Source organism: Aegilops tauschii, chromosome 2 (assembly GCF_002575655.3).
Source record: "Aegilops tauschii subsp. strangulata cultivar AL8/78 chromosome 2, Aet v6.0, whole genome shotgun sequence".
Taxonomy (NCBI): Eukaryota; Viridiplantae; Streptophyta; class Magnoliopsida; order Poales; family Poaceae; genus Aegilops; species Aegilops tauschii.
The window spans coordinates 39,999,024-40,014,332 of NC_053036.3; the positions used below are offsets into that span (position 1 = coordinate 39,999,024).

The 15,309-nt window shown below is 43.0% G+C and overlaps 1 protein-coding gene across 1 annotated transcript; it reads right to left on the reverse strand.

Annotated features, from left to right (window-relative positions):
• Positions 1-7,404: 7,404 nt before the first annotated feature.
• Positions 7,405-8,056, reverse strand: LOC109748344 (TPD1 protein homolog 1A-like). The gene is made up of 2 exons (XM_020307380.2): positions 7,876-8,056; positions 7,405-7,784 (listed from the first exon to the last, which is right to left on the reverse strand). The coding sequence occupies exons 1-2, from the start codon at positions 8,054-8,056 to the stop codon at positions 7,405-7,407; spliced, it is 561 nt and encodes a 186-aa protein (XP_020162969.2).
• Positions 8,057-15,309: the final 7,253 nt, after the last annotated feature.

Here is a 15,309-nt window from a genome sequence, read left to right on the forward strand (position 1 = left end):
AACTGGACGAGGCTCTCGCCCAAGTCCTCACAAGAAGCAGGTCGCCTTCCAAGTGCCGTCTGATGAAGACGAAACTGATGATGAGGAACTTGCCGAGATCATCAGAGACAGGTAGCTCAGGGCCGCTAGAGCCAAAGGCACAAATGTGCCTCTACTTTTGGATCCAAAGTTGATCCTTGACTACATTGATCTCTGGCACAAGGACCCAACACTCCTATGCCTGATTTTAAGCTGACTCCTGGCCAGAGTCATATGCTGACTGCCTTCATTCAAGAAGAAAAATGGAAATTTGAAAAGGCCAGGCAGATCAAGAAAGCGCAGTATAAGAAGGAGTGCTTCCTGAAGAAACACGTTGTCTCTATGACAACTAAAGACCTTGTCAATATTCAATCTGAGATCAAGAAACTCAGTGATGAATTTGATGTATACAGAGCTGACTGGCTTGGAGCCAAAGTCAGGTTTGTGAATTTGACTGAAAAGTTCACTTCCAATGTTGCAGCCCCATCGCAACAAGAAAATCCTCAGGCTGAGGCATCTGCTCAGCCAACTGAAGAAAATGCCAGCACCGCCGATGACAATCAGGCTGCTGAAGAAACTCAGAGTACCAGGGCTGATGACTGCATTCCAGCCGCTGAAGAAATTGCCAGGGCATCCACTAGTGGTGCACCTGAAGAAACTGAAGAAGTCAGGGCAACTGCATCAGTTGTGCCTGAAGAATTTGAACCAAATTCCTCTGCTCCTCCTGCGCCTACACCAACTCCAATCCTTCCATCTGCATCAGATGTGAAGAAAACTAAGGCTGCAGAGCATGCAGCGGTGAAGAAAAGGAAGTCATCAACTTCATCAGATTCTTCAGCTCCGAAGAAGATGAAGCCACTGACTAGTTCATTTGACAACCCAATTGATGCTATTCATGTCTCATCCATGCCATCATAGGACCTTGTTCCTTTTGATGAAGAATATGTGATTCCAAGTGAATCAGATGAAGAGAATCCTTCTGCTGCTTCGTCAGAGCAGTTGGATGAAGAAATTGAAGCGGATGCAATCCCTTCAACCCCAATAGTCTCATCGCCCATGCCTCAGTTCACTGCTGAAGAGGCCGGCGTTGAAGAAAAGAGTGAAGATGAAGATGTGGACGTTGGGTGTACAACACCAGTGCTGAATGATGACTTTTGGGAAAGTCAGCACCCCAACTCTCCTCTGTTCACACCACTACAACATATTCCTCAGTCCCCTGTCAATACTGAAGTTCAAATGGGATCTGATGAACCTCATGCCACACCGTCTGTCCATGAAGAAATTCCAGCCACTAGTGCTGATGAAAATGTAAATGAAGAATTGAAGACCCAGGCTGTCACTGAAGAAGAACCTGAAATTCCTCAGCCTGTGGATCCTGAGATTGCTATTCCTGAAGTGGTGATGCAATTGACTGATACTCCTCAGCCCAAGCCAAAGGATCCCTTCTCGAAGAAGCAGAAGTTCAAGGCTGATGACTTCTTCGGCGAGCACGTGTTCTTCACTGATTATAATCCTTATGACTCTGCTCGTCTTAGAAGGAAGCGCGTCTGGACTGCCAGCCAGGACAATTTCTATTCTTCACTGCTCTTCAACAAAGATAAAGTCTTTGACCACGAGCATATTCCTCACGTGGACATGGAATCACTGCCTTGCTTCACCCCTGTCCTCAGTGTGCTTCATGACGCAGGCCTCCTCAACTTTTGCTCTGACATTGTTGATTGGAATGAAGAACTTATTCTTCAGTTCTACACAACGCTGCACATCACAGGAGATGCTAACGATGTGAATACCTGGGTTCTGGACTGGATGACCGAAAACACTCATTTCAAAGCACCGGCCTCTGAATTACTTCATGCCCTACCAATCAGTCCTCCCCTTGAAGGAGCTCGTTGCCTGTACCAAGAGCCAGAGCTCACTGCTCACTATATGCAGGTGCTAATGAAGCCTCTGAAGCCCGGTCAAGCCCCAAGGACCAAATTCCTCATGAAGGAATTGCTATATGTGCCAAGAACAGTCTATCACATTCTGACGAAGACAATGAGTCCTATCAAGGGCCACGACTCGTCTGATGAAGAAGTCGTTGGCATCATGAAGAATCTGCTATTCAACATCATGCATGGCATCCCTGTCAACTATCATGATTTCTTCATGAGGACTCTGGCCAATGTCGCACTCTCTCCGTTTGAGCTGAAGCCTTATGCTCCTTGGATTATGAGATTCCTCAGAACAAGGTCTTCACACAACTACAAAGCTGATTTTCAGAATCACCTCAGCTACCTGCCCCCAATTGAAGTCCTCAAGCGGACATATTCCTCAGCTGATGAAAAGGGCAAAGCACCCGCTGTCATTGATGAAGGCATTCGTCCATTGGATGGTCAGTTTCGCAAAGCTGCATCTTATTCCACCAATGATGACTCTGCCACTATGATTCTGTTGCTAATGCATCCAAGCCAAATCCTCAAGCCACAGCTCCAAGAGTGATGACTGACCGTGAGCTTCTGCTTAGTCTTCACCAGAAGGTGGATCGAAACCATAAATGGGTTAAGCGTCAATTTGGTTCTATTCTTCACAACATGACTGCTACACATAATGCAGTGAAGAAAAACCATTACTACCTCCATGAAGTCTTCGGTCGCACCTGGGCTATTCTGTCACATGTATATGGTGAAGAAGATCTGAAGCAAATGGGTCTCAAGGAGGACTTTGACTGGTCTGCACCTCCACCGAAGAAATACAAGAAGGTCAAGTTTCCTTCCTTGGTGGCCAGCTCATATTCTTCATCGCGCGAAACCGACGAGCATGAAGACTTGGACGACACTGCGGCAGACCCTACTACGACAAACGGCCCCAACAACGCTGGCGCTCCTCCATCAACTTGATATTCTTCAGGGGCGTTAGTCCTCATTTTCGATTCTTTTGGTCATTCGATGACAAAGGGGGAGAAATTTGAGTTAGTCTTCAAGCGGGTCTACCTATATGGGCATTTTTTGCTAAGTTACAACTCTCGTTCTTCTGATGACTTTGCTGGATCGAGTTGTAAACTTAAACTCTATGGTGTCCTGATACTTTTGTTGTGTTTTTCTGCATGCTTATTCCTCGTTAATGTTAATGCACGCATGCTGAATTACATCAGTCATCATATTTCATCATGCATTTCAAATTCTTCATATTATATGTCAAATGCGTGTATGAATTACAAGATATAGGGGGAGATCTCCATGATACTACTCTTCAAGTGTGCATTGCTTCAAAAGCAAATTCCTCACTATGCACATCTTCAGGGGGAGTTCTTCTATATCTTGCAATCAAATTCCTCAATATCAGTATTTACACTTCATATGATTATCCCCGTTGAAAACTTAACCTATATTGTCATCAATCACCAAAAAGGGGGAGATTGTAAGTGCATCTAGTGCCCCTTAGTGATTTTGGTGTATTGAAGACTTATAGGTTAAGGGACTAATGTGTTTATGAGTGTACACAAGTCTATAAGTCTATGAGGAGTTTGATATTTACAGAGAAAGTCGACCCCTAAAAATGAAGTTCTTCGACTGAAGACTTTGGATTCTGAAGACTTTCTGAAGACTTTGAAAGTGAAGAAATTGGTGTAACCTTGAAGACTTGGCATTCATTCGAGGAACATGAAGCGTGAAAACTTTTGTTTTTACAGTTTCATTTTCTCTTTCTTGAGTCATAGGAAACACCGTACTGTTAAAGGGGGTCGAGCAAATACTAAGGAAAATTTTCCATGTGATGCTCAACTCAAAATCCTACACCTACCAATCCCTTCGAGTGAAGCCATTGGAAATCTCATACAGTTCAGTCAATTTCTTCAATGATAGAGACGAAGTTCTTCTGGTCGTTGAGGAATTTGTTCTGACTGAGGAGTTAGAAATTCGCCAGTGCAGATTGCCTACACAGTGAGGATCATGATAGCCCTGAGGAATTTGAGCCTCAAAAATCCGACCGTTGCTGTGCTACGCACCAGCTGTCCCAAAATATCTACCCACCTAACGGTCATATCATTGAAGGGCATTTATGTCTTATCATGTCGGCTTGCTCCCTAGGCTATAAATAGCCGCCCCCTACAACCACTAGCTGGTTGGCTGCTCCGAGAGAAACTGACACTTGTCATTTGAGAGCATCCCATCCTCCGAGGATCCCATCCTCCGAGGGACTTTGAGCGAAAATCATCAAGTGAGGAAACCCAAACCCAAACACCTACAAACCCAAAGTGATTGAGCATCACTGAAGAGATTGATCATGCGTGGATCCGACGCTTGTTACCTTTGAAGACTGTGCATCTTCCAGACGGTTAGGCGTCATGGTCTAGAGCATCCAAGAGGAAATTGTGGATCCGAGTGGCCGAGTTTGTGAAGGTTTGGAAGTCAGCTGAAGACTTACCACGAGTGATTGGGCGAGGTCTGTGTGACCTTAGCTCAAGGAGAATACTGTTATGACTGTGTGTTCGGGACTGTGTGTCCTCAGGTTTAAATACATAGCCGCTCCAACCAGACGTACAACTGTCACAGCAGTTGGAACTGGTCTACCAAATCATTGTCTTCACCAAGCCTACTGGTTCTATTTCCTCAACTCTTTCATTTCCTCATTACAGTTGTTGTGTGCTTGTTCATATCTGTTTGAAGACTTTGACCGAAGACTTTCTCAATTTCCTCAGTTCAATTTCTTCAGTCTGTTTGTCTTCATCCTGTTTTATCCTGTGTTTACGCTTTCTGTACTCTGTGCTTGTTTTCATTTCATCATGATGACCGTGCTTGTGTTCTGTTATGTTTACATCTGAGTACTTATTCCGCTGCAAGTAGTTCTTCACTTAGGAATTTCCTCACCCTGAAATTCCTCAGTGAAGAATCCATAAAAAGCGCCTATTCACCCCCCTCTAGTCGATATAACGCACTTTCACTGTATCGTGGTGGTTGCTTTGTAATACAAAGCGGGGGGGAACCCTTTCTCAATCAGAAATCCTTGCTGTAATCCATGGAAATTAGAAGGAAAAAAGGTTGATGAAGACATTTGACACAAAAGATCCAAAGATGGCTGCATACTGCGCGGCAGTCAGCGAGCTGGATGGGAAGTTTGATGGCATCGAGGTGCATCAGGCCAAGCGCATCGACAACGTAGCCACCGACTACCTGGCCCGTCTGGGGGCAAGCCACGAACCGGTACCGTCGATCACATTCCTAAAAATCCTGCGGCCAGGAGCCTGCGGACGGAGAGGACGAAGCCGGAACAGAGAAGCTCTCGCGGTGACCCCAATCTGGACTCAGCCACTGCTCGCATACCTCGTCAATGGGGAAGTCCCGGAGGACAGAAACTACCCATTGTTATAAAATCGTTCCCATAACTTGCCCATGCGGGTATGGATATACGTACCCATGGGTACAATTGCCATCCTTGATTGCAAGGATAAAAAGAAAAATGTGCTAGCGTCCACATAATTGATAAGAACAAATAAAATAGATACTATTAGGAAAAATCTCTCTGACAAAATGCATGAGGAGGTAATAAAAGGTGTGCATAACATAGGGAACCGATAATAACTAAATATAACTTCTCAGGATAAAATTATCTCTCAAGGACGTAAAAAACCACTCCTAACAGTCACAAAGTTAACAGAAGTTAGAAAATTAGGTTCTAGCAAAGCTATTTAATTATGCATACAAAGAATTTATTATCTAGTAGTACAACGTGCCTAGATAAAGCTACACCATTTGTTACAAATACTTTTTTTAGGGGAACAAATGCTAAGATATACTCCCTCCGTTCCTAAATATTTGTCTTTTTAGAGATTTCAAATGGACTACCACATACAGTGTATATAGACATATTTTAGAGCGTAGACTCACTCATTTTGCTCCGTATGTAGTCACTTGTTGAAATCTGTAGAAAGACAAATATTTAGGAACGGAGGGAGTACATGTGTGCTCTGAGTTTATTATTATTTGATCAAGCAATTTAGAAAAGAAATATTGTGTCAAATGTAAGACATATATGTGACCCAAGCCGATGTGAAAGACGGCACACATTTGTGTTGTGTTCATTTTCCTATAAGGCTATACCATATGTCACGTACATATAAAAGTACAAGAAATATAGTTTATGTTTGAAAAATTGAATTGCCTTTTTATTTTTTTATGCTTTGGATGTTAAGTTGCGTGAAAAGAATTCTTGTAAAAATTATGACATGTACAAACGAAAATAAAATATATTTCAACGTATAAGATGAGAACTTGTATGTCATACGCACGTTGTACTTTGGACATGCATATTTTATATGGAAGTCTCAATTAGAAAGAAATACAAATATGGTACACAACTATTTCCTTATTTGCTACTAAGTTGCCTTGTTTACATAGTCAAAATTACGCTTCATGAGGCACCTCCTCCAGGTGCTACTAACCCGTTTGGCACGTTAGCATATCTCGGCACATGAACTTAATTTCTAGGGCGTCACCCTCCAACACGATTCAGATGGCAAATGCGAGTCAGGCACCATCTTCTATGGCAAGGGCCTCCATTATTAGCAGTATGAGAGCGCTCGTATCATAGAGCTGATGTCCCGCAAATTTTTTATGTTTGAGGATCGATGTCCCCAAAAAATAATTATTTAATTTGTTAACAACACTTGAAATTCACAAAATTAAAAACCCGATGTCCCCACAGAAAAAAATGATTCAAAATAACAGGGGTATCATAAAGTGTGCTAACACGTGTAAAATTGATATAAAGTTTAAAAATAAATGTTGTTGTCATCGGTGTCGGTGAAAAGCGGGTGCATGTTAGAAAGTGGTACATAACCCTGCACATAACATTATGCATGCGAAGGTCGTGTGCACATGACGAATAATGTGGCACATTGATGTTTTCAATTATTAGGTTCAATTGCCATTGGATTGGAGATCAGACTTAGTCTTATGTTAGTAGGGGAACATGAGAAGTATGACGATTAGCTCGAGTCAAAGTTAAGCGACCTCTCAAAAGTTCCCCAAGTTCCCCTTCTCTCGTTGATCCGAGACTTGGGGCCTGTTCGGAGGTCTCTCTGCTCCACGACTATGCTCCCGAAGCAAGTGGAGCTGCAGTTGAAAATAACTAAGCAGAGAAACAGATGCTCCACGGATCATCGTATTTCTCGGTGCTGGTGGATTGCCGAATAGGTACTTAATTACAAGCACAGTACACATCAGAGACAATGTAATGCACATCAAAAAAAATTGATATATGTCGATCGTGTTTATAATAGTAAAAATCATGCAAACACCTTATATTTTTGTCCGATGATATTGTCCGTCCATACTACTAATAACTTCTGCATACTACAATACGTGTCGAAAGAAAGTGCTAGCTAGCTAGGCCGTGCATACGATACGACTAGTCGGAGGTATCCGCGGCGGGGTGGACGCAGGTGGCCTTGGCGACGTAGAGCTTGTATTGGAACGAGTTGGCGTACTCGAAGGAGATGGTGTCGTCAGCCAAGAGCGGCTTGCCGTCGTTGACGAGGCAGTCGTCGGGCGCCACCCGCCGGAACTTGCTGGGGTCGACGAGGGTGACGGAGCTGAACCACCCGCAGCGCACGCGGATGCCGGAGATGGCGCAGGCGGCGCGGCCTGCGCCGGAGCAGCGGTTGATTATGTCCACCGTGTAGGACGGGATCCCGCTGGGCAGCGTCGTCCCCGGGCCCTGCTCGATGGCGATGTCGTCCGCGCCGGCGCAGCCGAGGCTCACGCGGTGCGGCACGTCGGCGCCCACGGCTGCATGCAGAGAAAAGAGACAAGGCTGAGCATAACTGAAACTCGTAAGAAGAAGACGGATGCTTTTTCTTTGCATGAAGTCATGGATTACCTGCAGGGCGAAGCACCTTCCGGGGAAGGACGGCGCTTGGCGGAGGAGCCGCCGATGCGAGCAGCGAAGAATTGAGAGACAAGCTACCTGCGTCGGCGACGGAGGCGGATGCGAGGGAGACGGAGCCGACCGCGGCGAGCAGCATGACAAGAGCGCACAGCGGCGAGAAAGACGCCATCATCTCTGCCTGACGTTTAAGATGAACAGTACGTCGAGAGAAGTATGAAATCCCCGTCAGAATAATCCGTCTTATATAGGTGGATCGTCTGCTCAACTTGGAAACCAATCAGCTAGTAAAAAAGGTAGTAATCTTGATTTTTACATGGAAAAAGAACTGATCCTAGTTAGGCAAGTGCTCGTTAGGCCGATTCCTATTTAGCTTAAGGCGCCCGTTCCTGGCGCGACATGCTCGATTCCTTCCGAAACATATATCCCAGCACCGCACCGGTTTTGGGAGGTTCCCTAGGTTTTTCATGATGGATTTTTTCTGGTTTTCGTGTTTCATCGCTTTTTGTTTGGTTCTGTCAGTTTTTCCTTTTTTTTATTTTTCATTTGCCGCTTTTTAAAATTTAATTTTCATGATTTTTTCCTAAATTTTGTGAACCTTTTTTGCAAATCATGAACAACTTTCAAATTCATGGTATTTTCTCTATTTTGTGAAGTTTTTCACATTTTTTTACTAAAAATCATTACTTTTTTCCAGATGCATGAACATTGTTTAAATTTGTAAACATTTTAAACTGGCGCCGGGTAGTTCCCCATTTGGCCTTCTCCATAATCACACTCCCCAAATCTCAATATCCAAATTCATGCAAATCCACGCACGACGATCATACAATGCAAATTCATCATACTGATATAAAGATAGTGTAGCCCAAATAAGTTTAGTACATGCCCAAATAAAATTCAATAGTTCATGACAAGCGATACATGAATGAATCAATGACTTCACGCCTCGCGGTTATTGATCCTCTTCTTCATGTGGAGCAACCACTTCTTCCCTTTCTCGTTCAAGAGGTTGATGTCCTGCAACATGATCATCGACTCCTTTGTCTCTTTCGCAAGCCGCAACCTCTCTTTCTCGAGCCCAAGACCATGCACTGTCACAATTTGCTCAAGCTCCCATTTGGCAACCTTCTCTTGACTCTCCAATTCGGCTTTGTTCTTCTCCAACATCAACCTCTCCCGGTCTAACTCCGTCTTCTCCCATTGCACATCCATGGAAATCTTGTACCTCCCCTCCTTCTTCACCACCTTGGCATAAAAAATGCCCGTCCAAGTGGCGGACATTTTGCTTGCCACCCCGTCACGCGCCACACTCCCCTTCTCCCACTTGTTCCCCATCACTTGTTGGTTTCTCTTCGGCACGGTTGGTTGCAAGTCCGCCCCACCATTTCTTCGTCTCCTTCCTCGTCCACTCCAGTTGATTTAGTCGAGCTCGGCCCATCGTTTTTCTTCATCCTCCTCGTGTCGTTCTCAATTTCCTTGAGGACGGTCTGCCACTTGGGTTTCCCATTTATTTCGACCAAAAATGTGAAAAATTGAACGAGTTCTTCTCCACTTGATGTTACAAAGCCGCTACCAACATTGCATGGGTTTGAACTCCGATGCCGCTTTGGTTCCGGCCTACAACTTGTTTGAGATAACCAACAAATTTGCTGGCGGCCTATTAGATGGTTGACCATCTATGTTGAAGAGAGCACCAGACACGATTGGGGCATATTGGGTGTGGCTTCACATAGTGTTTTTGCTCGTGGCAAAGTTTCCAAAATAATTCCCAATATTTCTCGTATTTTTGCTCGGTTCCACAAATCGGATCCATGCAACTGTTGCACCAACCCACCCCTGCGCGCCATTGGCTCGAACCTAGGAGAAAGGAGGTCGCCACCGAGGCCATGTGTCGCGTGCAGCAGCATGACCACCGTATCTACACAGCTGTCGTCACCATAACCCCCCACTAGCGTTGTGGAGCCCTCCGCACAGCCGCCTCTTGCCACCGCCGATGCACCGCAACACCCCGCATAGAGTCGTGCCCCCGCTATTAGCAGCCGCCCGTGTGGGAGGTAGAAGGGGGCCCACTGCCGCCCACGCCGCCCGGGCTTCGATCGAGTGGCGCACTCCGACGGCAACGAGGAGAAGGGAAGTAGGAGGAGAGAGCTAGGAGGCGGCTAGGGTCCCCTCATGCCACTCGTAGGAGGGACGAAAATGTCCCTTTTGCTGGAATACATGTATAATGTCTCATGTATTGGTGTTTTTATGTAAACACTAGCACATATGTCCGTGCGTTGCAACGGAGATACAATTATCATGTTCATCAGAACATTCAACAGTGCGAGATACCAGCCTCTGGATGATGTCACCCAGCGATGGTAGTGGGGCAAATGAGCTGGGCTCCTGCCTGATGGCGCCCAAGACAGAAGTACATTGATGCGGGAGTCGGCTAGTTGACACAGCAGTTGATGAATATGTGATGCTATGTCGTTTGCATGCAGCCATGCACACACCTTGTACACGTTCACACCCGCCTATCTAACGATATCGCCTTGGACACGGCTCCTGGACGATTTCATATGTCTACGTTATCAATGAGAACTTTCATCGGAAAATAAAAAGGGCCACAATAATTAGCGCATCTATCTGTATTTGGACATCTGGCGGGAAGTACAATATTGACGGCACGCCGAGATATTGCGATTGCTTCCACTGAAGTTTGAGCAGTGGTAGTTACCACCACTTGCGTTTTCTATGTTGTATGTAGTATTTATCGAAACCGAGAGTATGTACATGTAGTATGTAGTATATAACAATGATTAGGTAGTATATATACTAATTTTTAGGTAGTATGTACCATGTTTTGAGTATGCTCTTTTTTACGTACAAATATGTACGTATTTCGCAAATATAACAAAAACTATGGGCTCATATGCAATTTTTTCGTGTAACTTGCTTTGAAATATCTTAGATATAATATATGAACATATTTAAAATAAAATAATAGTATATATAGTACCACATGATCGTATATGATATATGTGGGTAACTACCACATGATAGTATATATATATGCCTTCCTTAGAAGATGTCTTCGGACGTGGTACTAATTAGCAATCAATCTGATATGGGTGGTGTCTGATCACATCGCATGCACATGAGATGTCTGCGATGGTGCAAGTCATGGAGGCAAGGACATATCGAAGATGGATGGTGGGGATCCGACATGTGCTTCATGAACTCTTGGGCATAGAGTTGGTTTTCTCCCTTGCCTGGAATTACTTTTCTCCTAAAAAAATTAATAGATTTTTCTTCTGATTTGTAGACTTATTTTGTACGTGAGAGCAAGAACAGTTTGGATGTCGAACGCTTTGATCGTCAAAAGTCAAAACAGATCGAGAATAGGGACGTGCAGCTCGACGAAGAAAAGTCAAGTAATGTACTACGGAACGGCAAAACAAATTCAGTGGGCTTGTGGAGCGAACAACTTTTTTTAAGAAAACTCTCTTCCATAATAAGACCGCGATGGTTATTTCTCTTCTTAGTGATTCCTATGAATCGCCTACGTGTAGGAAATAGTGGGCTGGCCCAACTGTGCATTTTTTTATTTGTTCAGTTTTTTTCCGATTGCCTGCAGCCTGGCTTTTCTTCAGTTTTCTGGCTTTCCTTTTTCCTATTTTATTCTTCCATTTTCAGTGTTTTTTTCCTTTGTTTATGTATGATTTCCTTCACTTTTTTCCTTTCAGGTTTTCATCATTTTTTCATTTTTACTTTTTCAACACTTGTCTATTTTTTTCACGCATAATGTACATTTTGCTTATATATAACGGACATTTTTATTGCATATGTTCAACATTTCTGAAATACATGGTTAACATTACTTTAATATAGGTTTTACTCTCTATGTTTTTTCTTGCACATTTTACATTTGTTTGTATATATCAGGAACATTTCTTTATACGTGTTTAATATTTTTCAAATAGACAATTACATTCTTTAAATAAATGTTTGATGTCTACGTTTTTTCAACACATGTCTACATTTTGTAATACACATTGTACATACTTTTATACATGTTTAACATTTTTATAATATATGATTAACATTTTTTCAGATATACGTTTTGATGTCTAGTTTTTTCTACATATTGTACATCTTTTGTGTACATATGAAATATTTGATTATACGGGTTAATTTTGTAAATATACATGGTTAAAATTTCATGAAATATATGTTTTGATGTCCACTTTTTTCATATACATCTGAAACATTTTTTAGTATGTTTAATATTATTTAAATACATGATTAACATTTTCTTCAAATACATGTTTTGATCAGTATTTTTTAATACATATTTTATGTTTTTTTGGTACATCAGAAACATTTTTTATACATGTTTAACATTTTTAAATACATGATTTTTTTAAAGTGTGACGAATACTATAAAAACCTAAATAGGAAAAAAGGAAAATGAAAAAATAACGTAAGAGAAAAAATGGAAACAGAAAACTACAAACAAAAGAATAAAATTATGTGGGATGTCATCCTTTCAAATGGGCCGGCCCACGAAATTGCTGCATGTAGCGAGGTGATCTACCTTCGGCCTCAATAATAAGGGAACTTCTGCTTTTCCAGCAAAGGCATTGGTTTGGCTAGATGGTTGTGCATGTGTGCTTCTTTCCATGAGAGCAGGGTTTGATTGTTCGTATTTTTTTATTTTTTTTTAACAGACGACGTACGAAACTTATGGGATTCGTATTTTTTTTCTTTTTTTAAAACAGAGGACGTACGAAACTTATGGGATTCGTATTTTTTTTTCTTTTTTAAAAAAACAGACGACGTACGAAACTCATGAGATTACAATGTACGAAAGACTTATGAGTCGAAAAAAGTGGAGAAACACTCCTCCCTTTAATATTAGGTAAAGATAAGTATGTTAGTATTTTGGACTGAATTAAAAAATAGTATAACGCGGCTAGCTAGGAGCGATTTGAAACTCTCAGCCATTGGATCATGTTCATGAACACGCAGGATTTGATCCGTCATCCAGGTCGTCACTCCGTATGCAACCACCGTGTCGCGGGCCGCTGCTCCACAGATTGAGCCACACTTCTCGTCCATAATCGGGCCGTAAGTTAGAAGCCCAGGTCCAGTCCAATTTGGTTTCACTGCGGAGCTCTAGGCCAGGTCATCCCCTATCTCCCGAACAGGTCTTCCAGTTTTATTCACACACAAAAACAGGTCTTCCAGTTTTTCTTTGGATCGGAGGGAGTAACCCTCCGTAAAAAAAATATAGAGAGAGAATTTCTTATTTGACCATTTAAAAAAAAAAATCTTCCCTATTTGACACTTAAAGTAAATTTTGTTTTTTATATGACATTTCGATCCATTTTAGGCACTGATGGTGTTAAGTATGTAGTGAAAATATCATTTTGCCTCTAGTGAATCGTGTGACTATTATGGATGTAGTAAAAAAGCAATCAGTTCATCCATGTTTTGGGAATGTGCAACGGATGGTGCGCATGTATATGTATGTTCCAGAGTGGTGCCATGACTTGTGGTCGTCAAACTGGTCGAGTACTTTCCGGCCGTAGACTGCACGTAAGTAACTTGGTTCCGTCGAGACATGAGCTAGCTGATTCCGCTGGAGTTGAGGGGCACATATAGCTGGTTGCGGGCGTTCCCCTTGTCCACCGTTGTGCGTGGTGTCCGATTGTCGTTGTCCTTATCTGCCGGCCGTGCGTGAGATCTACGGCTGCTGATGTGTACTCAAATTCAGAACGATGTGTTGTACTGATCATAGATTTTTTTTTTTTTTTGCGGGGGTACTGATCATAGATATGCTACTCCCTCCTTTCCAAAATATAAGGCACGATTGACTTTGTACGGTCTTTCGATGTATAACTTTCCAAAATATATATATATTCAAAGTACATGGATTGAACATCCCTAAAACATGGGTGAACATCTGCAGCATTGGTTAAACATACATATACTTACGTGCAGTCGCATATATATATATATATATATATATATATATATATATATATATATATATATATATATATATATATATATATATATATATATATATATATATACTAATTTTGCAAGCAATTGTCTTGCAAAAATCCCTAAAACATCCCTAAATTGTTTTGGAAAGCAATTGTCTTGCAAAAATTGTTTTATCAAAGTACATGGATTGAACATCCCTGAAGCATACATATACATTTGCAGCATTGGTTAAACATCCCTAAAACATGGGTGAACTGATTGCTTTTTTTTTCTTACATCCAGGATAGTTACACAATGCAGGGCAAATTGGTCTTTTCACCTCACACTTAATAACGTTGTTGTTTAAAATGGACGAAAGTGGCATATAAGGAACGAAATGTACTTTAGGTGTCAAATAGAGAAGAAAAAATTTATTTGGGCGGAAAAAGGAACCAAAATTTAAGAAAGGGCCAAATAAGGAATTCTCTCAAAAATATAAGTGTTTAGGTCACGCTTTTGTATTTCTTTACGGAGAGAGTATTAACCATGATTTACTTATGGAATTTAGACAAATTGGGTGCATACCATTTTCAAGACATACGTATACAATATCACATGCATATCTTATATATTTTTTAAACGAGGCAAAAGATTTGCCATTTTTATTGATTAAGAAGAAGAGAGTTGCCCGGTTAATTAGAGGAAAACCGGGCGAAAACCTAGATGCAAACCCCAAAGGGGCAAACGCGGACGACCTAGCCACAACAACGCCAAATAGTCGACCGCCGCGTCGAGGACATGGCAGCTCCGATTTTGCTGACGAGTTTCACAGAGAAAGTTGCTAGCCTCGCATTGACCTTAGTCCAACGCAACATTCGGAGAGCACCGCTTGCTGAAAGCCGCCCTCATGGAGTCATCGTTGCCGCAGCAGCCCTGCCGACCGCAGCTCCGACTTCTCTGTCACAGCCAGAAACTAGCATGGGCACACCCATTGACGCACCGGACCATCGACATCAAAAGGACAAGCCGCGACTCAGCTCTGCTCACCAACATCGTCATTGCCACACGCGTCGCAACGCCACACCAACCTCACCGCCGGCCGGGCACCTCCCGACCGGGATGTTGTGCACGTCCAGCCTGTAGGAAGCACAAAAGGGACCAAGATCTCCAAGACGACGCCCCCGGGAGGGAAAACGGCGTTGGAGACGACGCCGCCGTCTGATCCAACCAGGATCCTGACTTTCGCCCGGAGATCTTGACCTGAGAGTTGAAGTGCACCAATCAGCAAGACGACGCCTCCAAGGAGGAAAGCGACACCCATGAGCGCCGCCGCCGCCGGCCAGCAAGCGTCGGCCAAGCTTTGGCCCGGATCAGCAACACCACCACTCCCACGCGGTCAACGGACGCCAACCAGCACCTCCACTGACCCGCGCACCCCAGCACAGCAAT

Coding starts and splice junctions, on each gene's coding strand:
- LOC109748344 (XM_020307380.2), bottom strand. CDS start 8,056: ATGATGGCGTCTTTCTCGCCGCTGTGCGCTCTTGTCATGCTGCTCGCC. Junction 7,785..7,875: donor GAAGGTGCTTCGCCCTGCAG/GTAATCCATGAC, acceptor CTCTGCATGCAG/CCGTGGGCGCCGACGTGCCG.